The sequence below is a fragment of the Bos mutus genome, chromosome 24 (assembly GCF_027580195.1).
Source record: "Bos mutus isolate GX-2022 chromosome 24, NWIPB_WYAK_1.1, whole genome shotgun sequence".
Lineage (NCBI taxonomy): Eukaryota > Metazoa > Chordata > Mammalia > Artiodactyla > Bovidae > Bos > Bos mutus.
Genome location: NC_091640.1, coordinates 30,491,163 through 30,514,628, shown reverse-complemented (window position 1 = coordinate 30,514,628; position 23,466 = coordinate 30,491,163). Strand labels below are relative to the sequence as shown.

The 23,466-nt window shown below is 43.7% G+C and overlaps 1 protein-coding gene across 5 annotated transcripts in view; it reads right to left on the bottom strand.

The window, feature by feature from the left end:
• The window catches only part of KCTD1 (potassium channel tetramerization domain containing 1), a 214,951-nt gene that overhangs the window by 10,619 nt on the left and 180,866 nt on the right, over positions 1-23,466 (bottom strand). For all 5 annotated transcript variants that reach the window (XM_070361494.1, XM_070361496.1, XM_070361495.1 and 2 more), the window contains exon 3: positions 13,144-13,288. In XM_070361494.1, coding sequence (XP_070217595.1) covers positions 13,144-13,288 — 145 coding nt within the window. The remainder of the gene's footprint in view (positions 1-13,143; positions 13,289-23,466) is intronic.

The window sequence follows — 23,466 nt, the reverse complement described above, 5'->3', positions numbered from 1 at the left end:
TTCGTACAACCTGGCTGGACACTGAAGCCACCGTGAACTCAGCCTGTGTTGGTTCTCAGTTGCTGTGGTAATCATTACCGCCTGTTTAGTAGCTTAAAGCAGCACTTGTTTATTCTCCTCCTGTTCCGGAAGTCAGAAGTCCAAGCGGGGTCATCACAGCTGTGTTTGTCCTGGAGGCTCTACGGGAGAATCCGTTTCCGTGGCTTTTCCGGCTTCCAGAGGCTGCACCCCTGGCTTCCGGTCCAGCAGCACCGCCCCCTCTGCTTCCAGTGTCCCATCTCCGGCTCTTACTCTGACCCTTCACCTCCTTTTTTCTCTTGTAAGGACCTTTGAGTACGTTGGCTTCATCTGGATTATCCAAGATAATCTCCCCATCTCAAGATCCTTAATCTAATCACACCTGCAAAGGACCTATTACCATGTGAGGTGACATCCTCATAGCTTCCAGGAATTAGGACATGGATGTCTTTTTTTAAAAAAAATCTTTTTAAAAGACTTTTTTGATGTGGGCCATTTTAAAAGTCTTTACTGAATTTGTTACAATACTGCTTCTGTTTTATGTTTTGGTTTCTTGGCCCCGGGGTGTGTGGAATCTTAGCTTCCTGACCAATCTTAGCTTCCCAATCAGTATGGAACCTGTACCCCCTGCATTGGAAGGCGAAGTCGTTAAGACTGGACCACTGGGAGGTCCCCACGGATGCCTTTGGGAGGCATTATTCTGCCCTCCACACAGCATAAGATCCTATTAGTGTTCCTGGCAGCCCCAAAGTCCCATTATTCTATTCACATTCCCTCAGAGTGAAATTCCTACACCTTTTTTTGCACAGCTGTTATGGAGCTAGATCTGCCTCATTCAGCATTTATGAACAATTTAAAATCCTCTATTACTTATCCCTCTTTAAATTACATACTGGAGGTTCTGGACTTGTTCCAGTGTAACGAGAAAATTCAGATTCTTTTACCCAACGTTCTTGGTCTCCTTCTCATTTTTTGGTGTCATTTTGAACTGGGTGTTCTGTTTCTATGTGTGAATCATTTTTTAAAGTACAGAGAGGACAGGGCTACCTACAGGCCTTTGTTCAGGCTGACTCTTGGGTCATAAATTTAGTCTCTGGATTCAGAATGCCAAGTGGTTATACAACCTATAATCCAGCTCATAACTGTGGCATCTATTAGACATCTTTTTGAAATACTGTGCATTTGGGTGGGACTTTGTGGGGAAGGCTGGAGGTGTGCAAGGGGCTCCAGGTTGCCATATTGCCAGAGACTCCCCGTTAACTGTTTACGGCTCCAGGCTACTTATCTGTCAAATGAGGGGGATCAATTGCATTCAAGTTGCTTCCGGCCCTGCTAAACTATGAGTCTGTGTCCACGACAAAGCCCGGACCTACAAGTTTGTCTACCATAACCCCAAAGTAATGAGACTAAAGGACTTGGGTTACAAGTCCCCCTACACTGACTCAGACCACCTCTTTTTTTTTTATCTCTGAGTTCACAAGCTGGGTGTGTAATAATCCATTCTGAAATCTGCCCATGGACTGACAGCCCCTTCCTACCTAAGTTGCTCACTGCTGCTAAGTCGCTTCAGTCGTGTCCAATTCTGCCATAGATGGCAGCCCACCAGGCTCTGCTGTCCCTGGGATTCTCCAGGCAAGAATACTGGAGTGGGTTGCCATTTCCTCCTCCAATGCATGAAAGTGAAAAGTCAAAGTGAAGTCGCTCAGTCGTGTCCAACTCTTTGCGACCCCATGGACTGCAGCTTACCAGGCTCCTCTGTCCATGGGATTTTTCAGGCAAGAATACTGGAATGCGGTACCATTGCTCACAGTTATATTATCTGCTCTGGGAAAATTAGGGAAACACTGGCCTTTATCAGGTTTTTGGCCCTGCTCAATGATGTCTCAAGGATCCTGCTAAGGGTCATTCAAGTGAAGGATTAAAAGGGTTCCTCTGAAGGTCAACCAGCAGATGGGACGTCATCTCACGGACCTAGCCTTGAACCATCTCAAGCTGCCTGGTGTTCTTTTAGTCTCTCTTGACTACCTTGGCTCCATTTCTTCCTTTTCCGCTGATCTGCAGGGCAGAGCCCTCTTGTGCTGCGGGAGCGAAGGCTGGAGAAGGGTTGAGCACATGCGCTTGGTGCAGCTATCAGCTCCCCATGCCAGCTTGCCTCCCAGCATGGTCCTCCATCAGCCCTAGAACCAAAAAGGTGGCTCCTGTTGTTACCATCTCCTGCATGGCTAAGCTCACGCTGGCCATCCTTTTCTAGGTAGGCTCCTTTGTATCAGTCCTTCTCTGCTTCCTGGGTTTCCCTTGTGGCTCAGCTGGTAAAGAATCTGCCTGCAATGCGGGAGACCTGGGTTTGAAAGGTCCCCTGGAGAAGGGAAAGGCTACCCATTCCAGTATTCTGGCCTGGAGAATTCCATGAACGCTACAGTCCATGGGGTTGCAAAGAGTCGGACACAACTGAGCGACTTTCACTTTCACTTCTCTTTGCTTCCTAGCCGCCTCCCATCTCATCAGAGAACTCCCTGCAGAACAGCCCGCCTCTACCGCCACTCTCCTTTCTTTCCTCAATAGCAATCACACAATTATACTGTCTCAATTGCACATTTTTTAGAGATTATCCTGTTTCCTTTTAGGCTTTCTGGCCTTGTGGTTATCTCTTTGGTCTCTCAATCTCTTTTGAAGTCATTTTCCCTGAAGCCTCAGTTCCTATCTGATGATGCCTGCCTTCCTTTTGTCAATTTTTGCAAACTCTGGACGACTCAGCCTCCTGGAGACGGGCAGGTGTTTACGGAACCACAGCAGGTTTGGCCCCAGTTCTTCTTATGAAGGAAGTGAATCCAAAGCATCACCTCTGCTTTCAGCAAAGTGAGTCCAGAATGTTCTAGATGCCGTCACCTTCTCCACTCCCAGGCCGATGTTACCTTCCCTAAGACAGCATCAACCATATCTCTCAGCCTCATAACCAGTAAAAGAGAGGTTATTCACAGACCTTTTCATGCTGAAATAATTTTAAAGTCCTAGAACACACATTTTTTTAATTAAAAAAATTTTCTGAGATTTGCAAGTTTTGAGAAGCAGAAAGATCAAGATCTCATTTTACAGGTGATTCCACTGAGGTTCCCTGAGACGCTGGAGAGAGGTACACAGAAGAGGAAAGTAAACGTGAGCAGACTCTAAGAGGCATATGGGCCATGTTTCAAAAGTTTATTTCTTGATTAAATATTTGAATTCAGAAGACATTTTCCTACAGGGAGGAAAGTGATATACGCAGTACGCTGCTTTCCTACTGCTGCCATCAGAGATTACCACATATTTGGTGGTTGGAAACAGCACAGATTTATTCTCTTAAGAGTTCTGGAGGTCACAAGTCTGAAATGGGTCTCCTGGGGCTAAAGTCGGGGTATTGGCAAGGCCACCTTCCTTCCAGAGGCAAGGGGAAAAAATATTTTTCAGCTTCCAGAGGCGACCCTGTTCCCCTGGCTCCTATCCAGCCACCACACCACTTCCTTCCTCACATCTTGTCTGACTCTGACCTCCTGCCTTCCTCTTTCACTTCTGAAAACTCCTGTGGTTCCACTGGGCCCGCCTGGATTATCATGGATAATCTTCCCAGCTCACTGGCTCTTAAACTTAATCACATCTGCATGGTCTCTTTATGCCAGGTAAGGTGACACTCACAGGTTCTGAGGATTAGAATGCAGACACCTTTGGGGGCCATTACTCAGCCTCAACACGCAGCTTCCAGTTCCACAAAAAACTTCAAAGGCTTATTTCACTCCTAAGGTACGTGAAGTTTTACGGGTCCTTCCACTCAAAAGGCAACTCAGCCACTCATTCATGCATTTTAAGACCTGTCTATGTGCAGCTGCCAAGCTAGGCACCGTGGGCATAGAGAAGGCTTTTTGGTGGGAAATGCGTCCAGCTCCCCCCACAGAGATCTAGAAGCCCTCCTCCTACCCATGCTTGGGACATAGGATCCTGCTCCTGGGCCATGGGATCCTGTTCCTGGGCTGTGAGATCCCTCAGCTTGCTTCCCAAGATGGCAGGTCATGTACGTATCAGGGCACTTGCCGAGAGGAGATGCCAAGAAAATGAGGGGAAATGAAAGTATTTTTTATATTACATTTCATCAAAAGCCCTCATGTAGTAGTTATCATAAACAAAAACAGATCCCATAAAACTTTCCTTAAACAAATTTTTTTTGAGAGCGTGGGCCACCACAGTTTTCTCAGTGTTGGAGGTTTGGGACTTCTAAAATTCTTAATTTCCCTGGCTCTGCAACCTTCCCTCCCTTTCTTCCCATATTAATTTTTTAGAGCAGTTTTGTTCAGGGCAAAATTGAACACAACATATAGAGATTTCCCATGTGTCCCCTTAACCCTACATGAACAGCCTCCCCCAACTTCGACATCCCTCATGAGGGGACCATTTGTCACAATCTATGGACCGACACTGACCCACCATACCTGAAGTCCTCATTAGGGTTCACTCTTGCTGTTGGCCATTGTGTGAGTTTGAACAAATGTCTGATGACATGTATCCAGCATTATTATATCATACAAGGTGGTTTCACTGCCCTAAAAACCCCTCTGTGCCTCGCCTATTCCCCTCCTCACCCGCATACGCCTTTCTTTTCCTCAAAGCCTGGAAGGACTGGTCCACTTACTTCATTCCCCTTGCTACCACTTGGGACTTCTTGCCAGGAGGCTTGCTCCCTGTTCAGTGCCATTGGCTTCTGGCTCCTCCTGACCACTGTTTTCCTGGGGCAAGGATGCCCAGCCTACAATTTAAATGATGGCCAGTAAAGGAAACACAGGCAGAGGCGAAGTCCCTTCTCTCCCTGCCACTGTCTCCATTCTCAACTCTCCAACTTTCCAAAAGAAAGCCTAAAGTGTACACTTAAACCTATCAAGTCTTTAGATATACGTTGCCGTTTATGAGAAATGAGAGGCTAGAGTAATGAGCTCCCATAATCAGGCAAATTCAGATGGTGGTACATTCCATAGGGCAACTGGCCAGTCTCTTTAGCAAGTCAGCATCATATAAAAACGGAACTATGTGCGTTCATGTTCAATCGCTTAGTTGTGTCTGACTCTGTGACCCGTGGACTGTAGCCCACCAGGCTCCTCTGTCCATGGGATTCTCCAGGCAAGAATACCGGAGTGGGTTGTCATTTCCTCCTCAGGGGATCTTCCTGACCTAGGGATTAAATCTGTGTCTCCTGCTTGGTAGGCAGATTCTTTACTGCTGAGCCACCAGGGAAGCCCCCAGAATGGTATTATACGAGATAATAAAAAGGTATGGACATAACTAGATTCAATGAAGTCTTAGATGAGATATCAACTCGGGAAAACCAAATAGAAAGGACATTTTTGGGGTCAACCATGGAAATGTGAATATGGTTGCAAAATTAGAGGAAATAAAATTTATTAAAATGGAAAGATAGAGATATTGTCTGAAATAAGCATAGAAAAAGACCCAGAAGGCTATGCACTCAGGTTTTATCAATAATATCAGCAATCTCTGAGTGGGATATACTGTTTAAACTTTTTTTTTTTGGCTTATCTATATTTTCAAATTGTCTACAATGTACATATGCTTTTTCTACAATATTAAAAAGCTATTAGAAACAACTAACAGACGTTTGAACTTAAGCCAGGAAGAGGTAAGTTGGGGACTATCTGCTGGCAAATTTTTCTTTATCTAAGAAGGCTAGACATTCATCAGATACCAAAAGAGATGTCAGCAACATGGCGGACACTTACCAAAGATGTTCAAAATAGAAGCCTAGAGAGGGATAATTTTGTTCTCTGTTAAAAAAAGGAACTAAAGCTCTGGACTCCTGATGAAGTGGGAATCACAAGTGTGTGCTTATGTACATGCATGCATGAGTGTAGAGGCATGTGTGCACCCACACACACCTATGCACGCATGGGTGTGAGCAGAAAAGAGAGCAATGATGAATGAGTCAGTGTAATGGAGGTGGGGGGCAGGAAATGAAGGGAAGACGAACAGACAGTCTTCACAATAAAACCCAGCAGAGAGTTGTACAATCACTTATCTAGAGAAGAGATTCCAACATCTTTCAGTGGGAGCAAGGCACAAGCAGCTGCCACTTAAGTGGTGTTCTGAAGTATGAAATTATCTAAATTGTTAAATGGGTATCTGGCTCAGACAGCACATTTGCAGAATGAGATTTTCAGGGGCTGAGGATGCTGTGATTTCGAGATCGCAGGCATGTGCTCAACCCAGCATCAAACAGCTGGAGATGGGGGGCAGGTAATCAAGGAATGTGTTCCCTGCAAAACCAGGAAGAGAGATGCTCTCCACATGTCGGATGCCATGTCCCTTTCCCAAGGTCAGGAAATAAACTCTGCCGAGGAAGAAAGCACTATTGTACTGCTCAGGAAGGGGCAGGCTGAGCCCGTCTGCGTGCGCCCGTGCTTGTGATTTGCACTATCTGCAGTACACGCACTCCCATCATCAGCCAGTACAGCTCAGGTTCTCCTGCTGCTCCACCAGGATCCCGACTCCCTGTACTTTACAGCCTGTCACCCAGAGGTTCCGCGGGAAACATTTCAGAGCTCTGGGACACGTGAGGTTCATCTGAAGTACTTTTTGTCTTCCCCCAAGCGTGGGCTACAGTTGAATCCGTAGGCAATTAAAGGATGTGTTCTGTGCTTAGCCTTGATGAACAGCAGGTCTTCCAGGGCTCTGGAATCCCAAGGGAGCACCATAGCGCAGAGAAGCACCCATCCCATCCTCACCAGGGGGGTGACAGGTTGAGTCCTCAAGGAACCGTCCTCTGGAATAGGTCACAGCTTAACTCCCATGCAGTCTTTCTGAACGTCTAACTTGAATGTTCTTGGAGGAAAAATAATGCCTGCCACATTTAAATGTGTTTAAAACGCCTAGCTCTGTTTCTGGAACAGAATGCAACTAGAAACTCATGGCTATTACCAGGTTCTCACTGTGATTCACCATAAATTGCTTTATATTCCCTGGCATCTGTATCTCTTTTAATCATGGAAATTATAAATTAATATATTTGCCACACAAGTAGCTTAGGATGATGTTGCAAACGTACAGGCTTTATGTTTTCCATTTAGTCCTATAAGGTTTTAAAATATTTGTATTTATTTTTGGCTGCATTGGGTCTTAGTTGTGGCACACAGGATCTCTGGTTGAGGTGACTGGGCTCAGCAGTTGTGGCACGAGGGCCTAGCCAACACGAGGCACATTGGCTTGCCTGGGAAATCCCATGGACAGAGGAGCCTGGTAGGCTGCAGCCCATTGGGTCACAAAGAGTTGAATACGACTGATGTGACTGAGCACACACGCGTGCACACAACTGTAATATTAAATATCAGCCACAAGTGTTGAAATAGCCAGTCAACAGCACCTTAAACTAAGGGAGATTTGTTTTTCTCACATGAGAAGTCAGAGGTCCCTGGCTATTGGCAGTAGTATCTGCCTAGTGATGTTATCAAGGACCGGACGCTGTCTTTTTGTTATGTCATCTTCAGTGTTGACGTTCTGGCCTCATGCTTGTCACCTCAGGGTCACAAGGTGACTGTCATAGCACTCACATCTCTTAAGTCTCCTGCATTGGCAGGTGAGTTCTTTACCACTAGCACCACCTGGAGAAGGCAATGGCAACCCACTCCAGTGTTCTTGCCTGGAGAATCCCAGGGACGGGGGAGCCTGGTGGGCTGCCGTCTATGGGTCACACAGAGTCGGACACGACTAAAGCGACTTAGTAGCAGCAGCAGCACCACCTGGGAAGCCCATACAGCTGGGTACATAGTGCTAAACAAGAGAGAAAAATAATTACAAATACACTGTGTGTGACAGTGGAAAATCGGGGATACAGGCAAATCTAAGCTAGACTAGGCACAGGATGGCTTAGTGATGAATATGATGACCCCTAAGTGATAAATAGGGCTTCCTAGGTGGCTCAGTGATAAAGAGTCCACCTGCCAAGCAAGGGATATGGGTTTGATCCCTGGATCGGGAAAATCCCCTGGAGAAGGAAACGTCAACCCACTCCAGTATTCTTACCTGGGAAATCCCATGGACAGAGGAGCCTGGCGGGCTGCTGTCCATGGGGTTGCGAAAGAGTCGGACAAGACTTAGGGACTAAACAACCAGAAGTGATAAATCAAGGTCAGGGAAAGAACATCAGACAGACGGAGCAGTCTGCTCTGAAGGGGGACAAGAAGATGGTGGGGCACAGGTGTAAGAGCCAAACGGGCAGGGGTCTTGGGGGCTCTGACAGGGCTGTGCTGCTTTGCTCCATGAACAATGAATGGGAAGCCCCTGTAGAGGGAGTCTGAAGCAGAAGCAGGTCACAATACAGTTTGTTTTTTGTAAGTGTCCCTAGGTGAGAGGTGGAGTGGGAGATATAGGGAGGAAACGGAGACGAAGGCATGGCCGTAGAAGGGCAACAGGAGGGGACCTGGCCACAGTGGAAGTGTTTTGACCTTGACCGCATCAGGGTCGACTTCCCATTGTGAGGCTGTGGTAAGATTCAGCAAGAAGTTACACCAGGGGGAACTGGGATCCCTCCACTGTTTCTGACAACTTCATGAGGATCTACAATGATCCCAGAAAGTTTAATGAAAAGAAGTGTCTCCTAGTTTCAACATGGAAAGTGGAGGAGAAGGAGTAAGTGTAGAAGAGAGCAGACCAGTGATGAGTCATCTGAGCTGCCGGACCTTGGACCAGGGACGGGGGATAAGAGATGTGGATTGATTCCAGAAGTATCTGGAGCGTTCTATGGGCCGATGGATGGATGGATGTGGGAGGGGAAGGACTGGAGCAGAAAGGCAGATTCTGGCATTTTCCTGAGATAGGACACAAAGGAAGAGGAGCTGGTTTGGTAGTGGGGATGAGGAGGCGGGCCTGGCCAGCTCCTGGGTGGGCAGCTCAGGTTAAGGAGGCCATGAACGATCCAGGTAAAGGTTCTGAGTGGAAGTGCAATCACCTTAAAAGAGAAATAAAGGTGACATTTCGCCTCCACCCGCTTCCCAAGCCCCAGTGCCTTCCTTCTAGGAAAACATCAGAGACTAAAGCCCCTTTGGTCCCATGGCGGCCCGGGTATCACACTTGGCGTCCTTTCTCTACTGGCCCAAGTTGCTCTACCAGCCCTAACGCCTGCCACCTGGGGCTCTGGGTCTGCAGAGAGGGGGTCACCCCCAACCCCCACTGTCCGCCCCCCACCGCAGCCGCCTCTCCCCTCCCCCACTCCTCCCTTCACTTCGGTGCATCTCCACAGGGGGCGTCTGCCTGCTTTCTAGCAGCAGCCCTCACTTTCTTCCTCTTTCTTTGACCTTCTTCCGTGGCAGCTGGTGTGGGAAGTGGGTGGTGATGTTCAACTCTGCAGCTGGTAGGCCCGGAAGCATGGGGCCTGCTGGCTACCATCCACTGGCTGGCTCTGCTTGGTCTAAGCAGGTTGCGTCCCCAGCTCTAGGCTGAGTGCTGGAGACAGAAGACTTGCCCCCTGGGGACCTCCTGGTGATCCAGTGGTTAAGATTTCACCTTCCAATGCAGGGGCTGTGGGTTCGATCTCTGGTTGGAGAGGTAAGATCCTGCATGACTCATGGCCAGCGCCCCACAAAAAAAAAAAAAAAAAAAGGAAGACTCGTGGGCTGGCAGGAAAGGGCATGCGGAGAGAAGCATGTATACAGTGAAGAGCACCCTTGAAAACTGCCTAGTAAGGCGCCATATTACAGATCCGCAAGACAGTTTCCTTTCCGAGTTGGAAGAGACCATCACTGATAAAGCTGCCAACTTTCATTTAGGAGCCACGTTGCACAAACCAACTTCCCACATCTGTAAACGCTGGAACTGGGCTCAACACCAAGAGAGGCCGGCTCTGGAAGGTTCCCAGGAACTGCCACTGGCTGGGGAGCAGCAGGGCCAGGAGAATTCCTCCAACTCATTCCAGGGCTGCAGGGAGCTCTACATGCTCACTGCAGTTATTACTCTTAGTTTTCTGCCAAGTGTATATTGTTCTCATGGAAGCGACATGTGTACATGACATGACTCTTCTATACTCTTTCCCATGTGGCTAATCATGCCTGGCACAGGCCCACTGTTCAAAGTCCTGAAGGAGAGGGTGGATGAGAGGCCCCTCAGATCCCTGTTAATTTTAAGATCTATTCTTCTTTTGGTGCAGTGGTAAAGAACCTGCCTGCCAGTGCAGGAGATGAAAGAGACCGGGTTCGATCCCTGGATCAGAAAGATCCCGGGAGGAGGAAATGGCAACCCACTCCAGTATTCTTGCCTGAAGAATCCCATGGACAGAGGAGCCTGGAGGGATACAGTCCATGGGGTTGCACAGAGTTGGACATGACTTGGCACTTCTAGATCTTTTTCTATTTACACATATATATGCATAATTTTTACATGAATAGAAACATACTATACATAGTCTACAACTTAATATTTTCATTGAATAAAATCTTGTTTTCCCCCCACATATCAACTAATCCATAGTATGAATATTCTATAATATTTTGTAACCATCTGCCATTGTTAAGCATTTTTGATTGTGTCCAGTTTTGCTATAACAAATATAACTATAGTAAATGTTCTATGTACATGTATCTTTGAATATTTATGTTATTTCTAGAAATAAATGAATAGACATGGAATTGTTAAACATTCTAAGTACATATATCTGAATATTTATGTGTTACTTCTAGAAATGAATAGACATCTATAATTTAAAGATTTTGAAACTACCACTAAATTGTCCTCCAGAAGTATTTAATAGTTTTCACTCCCAACCACACTGTTCCTCAATACTATATCTTGGGCTTCCCTGGATTGCAAGAATCCACCTGCAATGAGACAGACCTGGGTTTGATCCTTGCATTGGGAATATTCCCCTGGAGGAGGGCATGGCAACCCACTCCAGTATTCTTGCCTGGAGAATCACCATAAACAGAGGAGCTTGGCAGGCTTTAGTCCATGGGGTTGTAATGAGTCGGATACGACTGAGTGAATAAGCACACAGCACTACCACTAAATTGTCTTCCAAAAATATTTAATAGTTTTCACTCCCAACCACACTGTTCCTCAATACCATATATTACCAACATTTAAAATTTTTGCCAACCTGATATAAAGTTTTGCCAGATTTGCCAATCTGATATATATTTAAGTTCTGCTTCTTTGATACTAAAGAGATTGACCATATTTTCAAACATTTAGTGGCAATTTCTATTCTTTTGAGAAACTTGTTTATATTTTAAAATGTTTTCCATTGGGTTGTTTCCATGTTTCTTGTAGATGTTTCAGTTCAGTTCACTTGCTCAGTTGTGTCTGACTCTTTGCGACCCCGTGGACTCCAGGCCTCCCCGTCCATCACCAACTCCCAGAGTTGGCTCAAACTCAAGTCTTTTGAGTCGGTGATGCCATCCAACCATCCCATCCTCTGTTGTCCCCTTCTCCTGCCTTCAATCTTTCCCAGCATCAGGGTCTTTTCCAATGAGTCAGTTCTTCACATCAGGTGGCCAGAATATTGTAGATGTTAAGGAGCTCTTTTACGATGGATATTAATTTTTCACTGTAAATATTTCTCATCTGACACTTGTGTTTTATTTGTATATAGTGTCTTTAAATTAGCAATTTTTTTTTCTTTTTTTAAGGATGCCTTCTGTGTAGTTAAGTTTTGCTCAAGTAGGTCTTCTCTGCCTAACAATTATACTTTTGTGGAATCTCTTTTTATTTTCCTCTAATACTTTGATAGCTTTACTTTTTATGTTTATCCCTGGAATTTTTATGAACTTATGATACAGACAGGGCTCTGGCTTTACATTTTTTCCAAAGGTCTTGGTTTCAGCTGTCTCAGTGCCAATTACTATTCTTTTCATTTCCCACCAATTTGAAATACCACACTGACAATATATCAAATTCCAACATACACACACATCTCTCCCCCAATCCTGTTTTTTCCCATTGATCTATATGTGTATTTTAGCATCTATTAGGATCACACTTTCTTATCACTGTATCACTGTAGTATGCTGTGATGTCTGATATGACACATTTCTATCACCACCAAACATTTTTTAGCTATTCTTTTTTTTTTTTAAATTGGAGGATAACTGCTTTAAAATATTGTGTTGGTTTCTGCTGTATAATATCACTTTTTAAGCTATTCTTAAGCTTCTTTTTTCTTCTACACAAATTTTATAAATGGGTCAAATTTCACTGAAAAAATCTATGACCTAAGTGGGTTTGCACTGAATGTATAAGATAGTCTGAGCATAGCTGACATCTCAACAATATTGAGGCTTCCCATCCAAGAACACGAATGTCCCTTCATTTATTCAATTCTTGTTTTAAACTTGCATGTAGAGATTTATAGTTTTCTTAATCAGACTCTGCATATTTCTTAAGTTTATTCCTGGGTGTTATAATTTTTGTTGCTACTGTAAGTGGTATATTTTCCCATAACATTTTATGATTGGCTTTGGTAGTCTATCAGTAAGCTATTAATTGCAGTATATTGGGATCTTGAATATGGATGCTGTAATGAGTTCTTTATTAGTTTTAATGATATTTAGTTGATTCTTTAGAATCTTCTATGTAGAGAAGTATTAAGGAGCTGCAAAGATAACATTTTTATATATTCCCTTCTAATATTAATCCTTTCTATTTCTTTTTGTTGTCTAATTTCACTGCTTAGAGTTTCCAGCACCTTGTAGGACTAAGTCTAACACTTGTTAGTAATTTTGAAAGGGAACAACTCTAAAATTTTACTGGTAAGCATAATGCTCGCTTTAAATTTCTGGGAGAAAAAGTCTTTATTAAGCTAAAGAGGTTTCCTTTTATTCTCTACCTAAGACTTATCAGAGATAACCTTTGAATATAATCAACTCATTTTCAATGTATTAAAATGGATTGTAATTCTATTCTTCACATAAAAGCCACCCTCTTTTGACCGTAAACGTCAATGACTGTATACTTTATTCCACAAAGACGGTATAACCATGTCAGAAACCTCTGATGCCATTAAAGTTGGTGTATGTTAAAAATGTAGAGCTAGAAATATTTTGGGGAGCACATTGAAAAAAAAAAGCACATATTTAGGCTGTTGTTAATTTAATATGAATCCCTCACCTTGAAATCATCAGGAATGAGGAGTTTTGATGTTCGTAGAAAATTCAAGATATATCTGAACATCTGTCCGTCTCTGTCAATGAAATAGTGCTGTTTGAGACTGTCCAAAACAATGGGCTCTGTACCATCAAAAAGTCTTCCGATTCTGCGGTAGGAAAGAGGGAACAGTGAAGACAATTAGAATCAATCGTTCGCCACTAAGACTGAAAGCTACTGTTCTGTGTCACCGTCAAAGGCAGCACTTCTGAAGATGGCAGTCAGGGAAAATCACCCACTAAGTAGTTATGGTTCGCTGAGAAGTACTGGCCCCTGCTTGATAAATATCTCAAGACCAGACAATTCAAAACAGTCGCAGCCTTTCTCAAGTAAATTCTATTATTCAATGTCTTTTACCTGCAAAGAAGATGTCCCTGACGTGGGGATCAGGGCTCAGTGCTGTCACTGTAACGGAAGACCGTGTCTTTCCCTCTGTGTTACTTAAAACCACCTGCTCTGCCGTTAAAAAAAAAGTGTGACTGCTCCCAAGTGTATTTTAAACAGAGTCTATAAAAAAAAAGCGCATTTTTGTTTTTAAGAAATCTGTTTTCTGAGCTTTCCCTACCTATAAGTCCCATATTTTCTAAAAGTAAAGCAATGTCTATATGCTAACATCTACATTTAATTATAAAAATGAATCTCTGAGAATATCACTCATCTAAGAGTATATGTTTTTCATTAACAATGTGCAGTCTAGTTTCCTAGGTCTCAGCAAAAATCGTTTGTAACAGCCAGGAATCATTATAAAATATAAACATTTGACCACCCAAAAAATATGACCTAGTTCTGGAACGTAAGTGGCAACGGGTAATTTTTAAAAACAGGAATCCATAATATGTGTTTCCTGTTTACAGTTAACATTTGAAAAGTGTGCTATAGTTAGAGCATTTTGTATCCAATATCATTCATCTCTTTAAGGCAGGCTGAACCTATACACTTTAGTATACACTCAGTTAATAGAAAATGGTCACATCTATACTATGAACAACTAGAGGGTTGGCTAATGAAAAATAAATATCCTGTATCAGAAAATAGAATTTACACACTTGAAATCTCTTCCTTTGCCAAGAGGTACATTTGACTTTCATTAAAAGCGTAGGCAGGAGAATGGTTCCATTTTTTAAGAAAAGATTTTTGTGGAACTCATAACAAGTCTCTCTCTGATTTGGAACACCATTTTATTGCTCTGATGATGATTTTGGAATCATACATTTCCTAGTCTTATTTTTGAAGTGGGACAGATGTAATGATAAGTTGATAATTCCATCCCTCTTAAAATACAGCAAACAAACCAACAAATAGGAACGCTGCTCCCCTCTCCCCCAAGAAAGACTTGTGAATGTGCTTCAATAACAATCCTTTAAAGATAATTAGAAAACTCCTGTCCTACCTGAAGGTAATAGGTGCAAAGAAGAAAGCAACTATTGAGTCAGATGGTATCCTTAAAACCCAATATATTTTTCTCAACTACTGTTTTCATTCAACTTTCCATGAATTGAGGGTGATCATGTCGGGTGTAGGTTACAGTCATCCAAGGATTCTACCTTGCATGCTACCTTGTCATTCATTTCTTATAAACACATCAATCAAATGGTAGATTATGTAAAGAAGAAGCAGTAAAACTAAAACACCCTTAGTCACTTATTTATAGCATTTCCAGGACAGTTTGGTGCAGGATGGGAAAGAATGAGACTTGTCTGCCTGTTATTAAAACATTCTACTTTTCACTGTTAATGATAAATTTACAGTTGACAGTGGAAGAAAAGGGAGCTATATTTATTAACTGCTTTCTATATACCTTGCCCTCATCTAAGCACTTTATGTAACAAACCCATTATCCTCCTTTTAAAGATGAAGAAATAGGCTCAAAATGATGCGTAACTTGCCCAACTAGTTAAGTAGCACTGGGGGAGTTGGGTACAGTCTGTTTGATCTTAAAGGGGCCTCCCTACAATGATTGGAATGAAAAGAATTACCACTACTGAATGAACACTTTAGGTCTAGAGATTTCAAGTCTATCTTAGATTTGTTTGGCAAGAGTTTTATAATGAAATCCAAACGTGTACACTGATTATTTTTGTGGCCTGAGATAAATTAATATCAATGATCACAAGTCACTTTACTAATGAGATGAAAAGTAAATATTTTATTCTTAAATAAATCCCAGGCTTTTAATTTTTAAAAGCTCATTTTCAAAATCTAGGCTTGGAAGTGAGCCAGCACAGAAAGTGATCAAATAAATAAATCTTCATGGAGTGAATGAGTAAAAGAGTGACTGAAAGAGGAGAGGAATGAGGCTTGGCCAGTTACTAGCTGTAATCTGAGCGAATCAACTTCTCTACATCTCTATTCTTTTATAAAATTATCCCTTTTCTCGGGGTTTTTGAAAAAAATCAAAAGGGGTCGTGGCATGCTCAAAAAGACAGCAAAAGAAGGTACCACAAAACAGCAAATAAAAATTTCTAGGGAAACAGCTCTTTGAAGCCTGAGGGCAGTTTAGGGTACAGGGTTTAAAGGAGTAAAAGGAACAATCATGGCTGACGTGTATTGTTACAGAACTTTCCAAGATAGGAGAAAAGTGTCATGTTAAGTGGCAAGGAGATCCCACCAGTCCATTCTAAAGGAGATCAGTCCTGGGTGTTCTTTGGAAGGAATGATGCTAAATCTTAAACTCCAGTACTTGGACCACCTCATGCGAAGAGCTGACTCATTGGAAAAGACTCTGATGCTGGGAGGGATTGGGAGCAGGAGGAGAACGGGTGACAGAGGATGAGATGGCTGGATGGCATCACCGACTCGATGGACGTGAGTTTGAGTGAACTCCGGGAGTTGGTGATGGACAGGGAGGCCTGGTGTGCTGCTGTTCATGGGGTCGCAGAGTCAGACACGACTGAGCGACTGAACTGAACTGAACTGAAGTGGTTTTTAAGATACTGTCAAAACAAACACCCTACCACCAGCAGATAACAAGAAACTGAACAGTTGCAGTAAGAAGCACCTTTACATCTGATTTAGCGGAAATAGCAAAAGATGCAAAGGCAAGAGGAGGGAAGTCTGAAAGGAGACTCAGCAAGGGGACAGGAAGGTGGCTGTGGCCCTTGGGCGAGGCAGTGGGAGAAGAAGCTGGGAGGAAGAACAGGATTCTACTTGGCAGATTAGAAACCCCACCATGGAGCTGTCCCGAGGGCGGGTTAGGAAGGCCTGCACGGCCCGGAACCTTCTCTTCCAGCTTGCTCCAGGCAAGGGAGGGCGCACTCTGCGGACCCAAAGGCGGGGAGGGAGTGGCCTGAAATTGGTGGGAAAACCCTCCCCGCCTCCTGTACCAAAGGCGGAAGCAGCATGGTTGAGTGGGAGCCCAGAGGAGGGGGATGGCAGGCTCGGAAGGAAGAGCTCATGGCCGCGTCAATGCATGCACATTCCTGGCTGCAGTGAAAGGCCCCTCGGAAAAGAAAGAGTCCCTGCGTTTGAGTCAACAAATGTTACAAGTCATAAAAGGCAACACTGGGCTGATTTTTGCTACCTTTAAAAGGAGGAAGGTTTTGAATTTGTGAAAACAATGCGGAAGGGCAGGGTGGTGCCAGCGATCGTAAACTGGGGTCCTGCATTGGTTTCGAGGTTGAATGTGTTGTGGAAAAGCATTGTTTGGCTAAGCAAATAGAGGGGAACACCGACACAGGCTATATTTCTTGTGGACACATGAATGGAGTTACAGATCAACAGTTGTGACTTGTAAACTCTGGTGCCTGAAAACGCTGTGGACCTGATTACAGTTTACCAGCCTTGGAGAACATTCCTGTTTTTCAACTGACCAAGACCAGGCTGGCTCCAGATGATGTATGACTGCCTTTAAAAAAAAAAAAAACCACTCACTGAACCAAGTGGCAGTACCGAGAAAAACTTCCTCCCACAGTTTTATTCTTTTGACATTTATTTTTAACATTCTGTTTTGGACAGTTTCCCTGTATGCCAAAGCAGGGAAAATAGGATAATGAACTCCCATGTGTCCATCAAGCTTCTAAAGCTATCAGTTCTTGTTCAGTCTTATTTCACCTGTACCTCTCTGAGTCCCTCTCCCCGCTCTGGGATTTTTAAAGTAAATTGTAAGCATCCTATCATTTTTATGTACAAATAACTCATTAACTAGAGGATTGGGCTTCCCTGGTGGCTCAGACGGTAAAGAATCTGCCTGCAATGCAGGAGGCCCAAGTTCAATTCCTGGGTCAGGAAGATTCCCTGGAGGAGGAAATGGCAACCCACTCCAGTATACTTGTCTGGAGAATTCCATGAACAGAGGTTACAGGTTGCAATGAGTAGAGGCTTATAAAGGTTCACTTAAAATACACATTAATAGACATTCAAATGTGCTCCTCTTTCTTGCTTTTTAGAGTTAGAACTCTGTTGATTACTCTATGCCGCAAATAATGCAGCCCAACCACCAAGGAAATTAAGTTCCTTTTGGTGAAAAGTTAGTCTGCTTCCTCACTGTGGCTCCCCTTCTCCCCGGCATTAAAGAATGGTCTTAAATGAAAGAGACCTGGCTTAGTGTGAATATTAGTCACTAAGAATTTCTTTTTTCTTGTGTATTCAATCATTTATAAGACTTAGGTTCTTTAATTTAACTGTGACTCAGTTCCTCAAGAATTTTGCTTTCCTGGGAATTCCCTGGCGGTCCAGTAAGTTAAGACCTCCCACTTCCACTGCAGGCAGCATGGGTTCAACCCTTGGTTAAGAAACTATACATCCCACATGCCATGCTGCATGGTCAAAAAAAAAAAAAAAAAAATTTTTTTTTAATTGTATAGTCACTCAGTTATTTGTTCATTCTTTCCACCAATACTCACTCAACCTGATCATGTGAAATACAGGGAATGCAGTGGTGAATAAACCACACTCTTGACTTTCATGGAATTTAACAGTCTGTGGGGCTGGGAATGCAGATCAAGTGGTGTGACTGAGTATGCAGTGGGTATGCAGAGTGGGCTGTGGGAGTACACAGGGAAGAAAAAGAAAGTTCACAGGAGAGCCTGAATGATAAGCAGAAGCTGGTACAGAGGTGGGAGCTAAGATTAGATAAGAAAAGACAGGTGTAGGGAAGATACAAAGGCTTGAAGGTGGACAAAAAAAAAAAAAAAAAACTGCCATATGATTACTCTCCACTAGGGCATAGAGACAGGCCAACTGAAAAATGAGACGGGCAGCAGAAGTCAGACCAGGAAGAGCTGTGTAAGCAGGTCAAGGAGTTTGGGTTTGGTTTGGAGGGCGGAGGGCGATGGGGACTGATGTCAGGCTATGCTCTCAGCAATGTTTAGGAAAAGAGCAAATTTAGAAGTGAGAAAATCAAAACACTATCTCTGAGATCACATCTCCCCACAGAGGCAGCTTGCAGTTTATCCAAGTCCTGTCTCCTTTCCCTTGTTTTTGACTATGTCATTTGTATAGAGTGGTGCTTCTTAACCCTGGTTGCACAGTGGAATTACATAGGGACCTTTTAAAGAATACAGATGCCCAGTGCCAGATATTCTGATGTAATTATTGCTCAGGGTTTAGACCCCAAGCATTTGCATCTCTTAAAACGCTCCCCAAGGAAGTTTAATGAACTGCTGAGCTGGGAACCAGTGCAAAGGCAGATGAGCAGAGAGACTAAAGAGGAGCAAGTCAATGTCGTCAATTTGAAATAATCTCAAGTTGGTCATTCTGTCACCCTGAACTGTCACAGCACGTTTTCTTAATTAGCCACCAACATTTTTAGAGGTTAAGGATCACCAGCATGACCTAGATCAACCTCCCATTTTACAAATGGAGAAATGACTCAAGGATGCACAGTTGGCCAGACAGAGTTGGCAGACCCACCATGCTGGGGTGGGGATGGGCAGAGGATGGTCACATTCAAGTCTATGAGGACACCTGCTAGTTATTATTGATTGAATATTATTAGGTGCCAAAGAAGGAGCTGCCTGCTTTATGGGCTTTATTTCATTTCATTCTTACAATGATCCTATAAGGTGACCATATTATTCCCATTTCACAGATGAGAACACTGAGCCCACAATGGCCATCACTTGGCTCAGGCTCCAACCTAGGTCTCATTCTAAAGCCTGTGTTCTTGACCACTAAATATACCTCTTTTTCATTTCTAATTAAAAAAACAAACAAACAAACAAACAAAAAACCCCTAGAACAAGCAAGAAGAAAACAAATGAACAACATCCAATGGGAAATGCAGTTTTTATACAGTTCAGTAAGATTTTGCTAGTGTTGCATGTTATCTCAAGAAAGCTTGATTATTACCAGCTTTGTGGGGAAGCTATCATTTACTTAACAGCTGAGAAAAAGTTGAAGCTCAGGGAAGCTGAACCAAACCAAAACAAACCGAACTAAAACACCCCAAGACTTCAGAGGTTACTTTCAAACTGTTGGTACAACTATGACATAATAGGGGCATAAGAATAGATAGGAAAGTCAAGATACTTAGGACAACGAAAACTTCTTCCGGGTTGAGGCGTATACCTGAAATGGCGTATTTCAACTCCGTTTACCTTGAGTTCTTGCGTCCCATTATGTGCGGTGCCCCTATTTAATTCTGCCAATCCCCCTGTGGGAATGGTCACTTTACAGCTAAAGAAATTTAGCTTGGAGATGCTTCCAACTCTTCTGAGCTCCATCCGCCCAGAGGTCCTTGTGCGGTCTGACCCCACACCACGTGAAGCACCATGGCAGGCAACGCAGCACCTGGCCCTACTTTACCAGAGGCAAGCAGGTTAATCCTTTCAACTCTTGAGGAGCTGGTGCACACATGGTAATTACAAGGGAGGGAGGCGTAGGACAAGGGCCTGTGGGCAGTGCCCACGCTAGGATTAACTTGCTCAGGGAGGGTGGAGAAGACCCTACCCAGGGGTGGGGTTGAGAGCTAAGTGCCAAAGACACACGGAGGGATAAAGATGGTGAGAAAAGGCAGGACACGGGTTGTGGAACCTTTCACCCACTCAGCTCTCCTTTGCCAAGAAAAGCCTTTTCTTCTCCACCTCTGGGCTTCCAAGCCATGGAATATATGGTCTGAACTTTAGGAAAATGTTTCCTTTAGTTTTCGGTCCAGATTTATTTTGCTGGTGAACCGTTTCACAGGCAATATCCAAGTGACCTCTTGAGCACTGCTTTTGGTGGATATTTTTAAATTATAAAAGCAATAACTACTCATTGTTAAAAACTAGAAAAGCACAGAGGATGAAGAAGCAGCAAAATAGAAACACAATCTGTGATGAGTCCACCAATCAGTAGGATATTACTTTTTTAAAAAATCTGATTTACAGCCTTTTTCTATTGAATGATTTTGTTTTCAGAAGCACTGTGGCTTCATACTTTTTCGAGCCTACTAACCCAAGTTCCCTGATAGCTCACACTTGGTAAGGAATCCACCTGCAACGCAGGAGACCGTGTTTTGATACCTGGGTCGGGAAGATCCGCTGGAGAAGGGATAGGCTACCCACTCCAGTATTCCTGGGCTTCCCTTGTGGCTCATCTGGTAAAGAATCTGCCTGCAGTGCAGGAGACCTGGGTTCAACCAAGCTTCTGTCCTAATATTTGATACCTAAGGAAGACAGCAAATGAGATAGAGGGCTGGGAGAAGGTGTGTGCTTGTGCAGATGTGTAAGTGTATGTGTGGGAGTGAGTGTCTGTGTTTGTAGGTGTGCGTACATGAATGAGAGATGTTTAGGAAGCTGTCCCTGCAGTGGAACCTAGACTTGGAACAGCAGGGAAGGAAAGAAAAGCAGAGAAAAATCAGCACTGGGACTTCCCTGGTGGGCCAGTGGCTAAGTCTCTGAGCTCCCAGTGCAGGGGGGCCCAGGTTCGATCCCTGATCAGAGAACTAGATCCCACATGTAGCAACTGAGTTCCCATTCCGCAACAAATGTTGAAGATCCTGCATGCCAAAACTTCTTAAGACCCCGTGGAGCCAAATAAATTTTAAAAGCTTTTTTTTTTTTTTTTTTTTTTTTTTTTTTAAGAAAAATCAGCACTAGAACCAAAGGGTCCCCTTTCCTCCTTTCTGTTGGGATGGGAGAGGAGGGAAGTAGAACAGATGGAAGGGAAGAGAAATGCTGGGTTGATACCAGAAACCTTTTGAAATGCCGGGGTCTTCATTTCATATTCTATTTTTGCATATTTTTAAAATTAGTTTTTATTATAGTATAGTAGCTTTTCATATATTTTAAAATGTCCACAATAGGGAATTTCCTGGCAATCCAGTGGACTCTGCTGTCTCACTACCAAGGACCTTGATTCAATCCTTAGTTGGGGAATTAAAGTCCTACAAGTCATATGGCCAAAAGAAAGAATAATATCCATAATAAAAAGTTTTTCTTAAAAAGGGGAGAGGTGATGCTATGCTGGGTATTATTATAATGTAAAAAATCCCAAAAACCAAAAAACACCAGTCAACTCACTGTTAGAGAATCCTTACTTATCGAACAGCATTTAATTTGCATATAATTGTTTACAAAATTTGAGAAATAGTTGTGTAGAGTTTCCACACTTGGGAAGTTTCATCGATATTTCAGGAACACAGATAAAAATGAATTCAGAGCTTGTTACAGAAAGGGACAGAAGTAATTTAAGAGAAGACAGAAAATACCTTCTAAGGAAAAGCAAACAAAACAAATTATATCTACTTATGAGGAAGTAATGTTTCCAGTACCTGTTCCCTGTGGCAGCATCATTTTCTTAAATGATTCACAGAGCTGAAGAAAGCAGGGGAGAAAAAGAAAGGCAAGTTTAAAATATAAAAAAATATATGAGCGCGCCAGGATTCTGGCACTCAGGGTTTTGGAGAATTGCTAGTTGACAGCAATACTGACGGCTTCACGGGGAGCCCAGGGCCACTGGGGGGAGGGGGAGCTAGTCCTTCTCATGACGCACAGGGAAAATTTTTTAAATTAGAGTTACTTTAATTGCTTACTATAAAAAATGTATTATAATTAACTTGATTGCTTTGAAAAAACACCACCGGAATTTACCAAAGTAGGCTTTCTATTCCTACATTTATTGAATGCTTGTCATGTTCCTGGGTACTCTGCTGAATCTCTTAAGTTTTTTTAAAGATTTGATTTTTTTTGATGTGGAACCCTTTTAAAGTCTTTATTGAATTTGCTATAAGACTGCTTTTGTTTTGTGTTTTGTCTTTTTGGCCCCGAGGCATTCAGGATCTTAGCTCCCTGACCAGGGATAGAACCTACACCCCTTTCATTGGAAGGTGAATTCTTAGCCCTGGGCCACCAGGGAAGTCCTAGGGCCCACTCAGATGAGCATGATTCGGGCCAGCTGGGGGCTACAGGACCAAGGACAGGGACTAGCCAGCCTGGGGCAGGCAGGGAGGGCTTCCTGTAGGAAGCAATGCTAGTACTGGGTCTTCAGGACCGCCAGGCATAAAGAGAAGGGCACAAGGGCTTGGAGGAGGGATTTCAGGCAAGAAACAGTGTGATGGGTGAGGTGGGGACTCAACAAATGAGGAGCGCCTCTCTCAAAGCGTCGGCCTGAGTGGAGCAAGTGACGGCACAAGAGCTTGGGCGCCGCGCTTTCAGTCATCTCTCAGGAGCCCCTGGAAGTTCAGCTGTGACTCAAGAGACCTGCTGGAATCCTGGCTTTACCATCTTCAAGACCAAATTGGTTTGAGTTTCGATTTCTTCATCTGAGGAAGGGGATAATAGCCCATCCAAATAATTTTTATGAAGAAGAAATGGATGTCTGACATGAGCTTCATTTACTGAGCGTCCACTACCTGCAGGGCACCGCGTCTTGACAACAGCTCTTCCAGGTAGATACCATCACCTGCATCTCACAAATGAGGACCCTGCAGTCAGTTAACCAGCGTGGAGGCAGCAGGGCCGCAGGGTCTCACTCAGGGTGGCTCTCTTACTGCCCAGTGATTCTTCTGCTTCTCAGTTAAGCCCAGACTCAGTCAGTGCTGACAGATTTTCGTACCTTGGAGAAGATGTGCAATGCCAAAACAGAATCCAACTGCACAGAAAATCCTGTTGAGCACCTTGATTTGGAAGACAATGTTTTAGACCACCAGTTCTTTGGTTTGAACAACTGTCTGTTTTCAAATGGTTTCCAGGGTTTACCACTACTTTTTAAGACCAGGCCTGGATTAGAGCATCACTGTGTCTCATGGGAGCCCACTTTGGTATTTTCGGCTCCAGCGGTTTCTGCTTCGCCTTCCCCTTGCTTTCTCTGAGGGCAGGCAAGCCCGCACGTGTGCAGAGGTCTCTCCCCAGCCCACCCCCACACTCC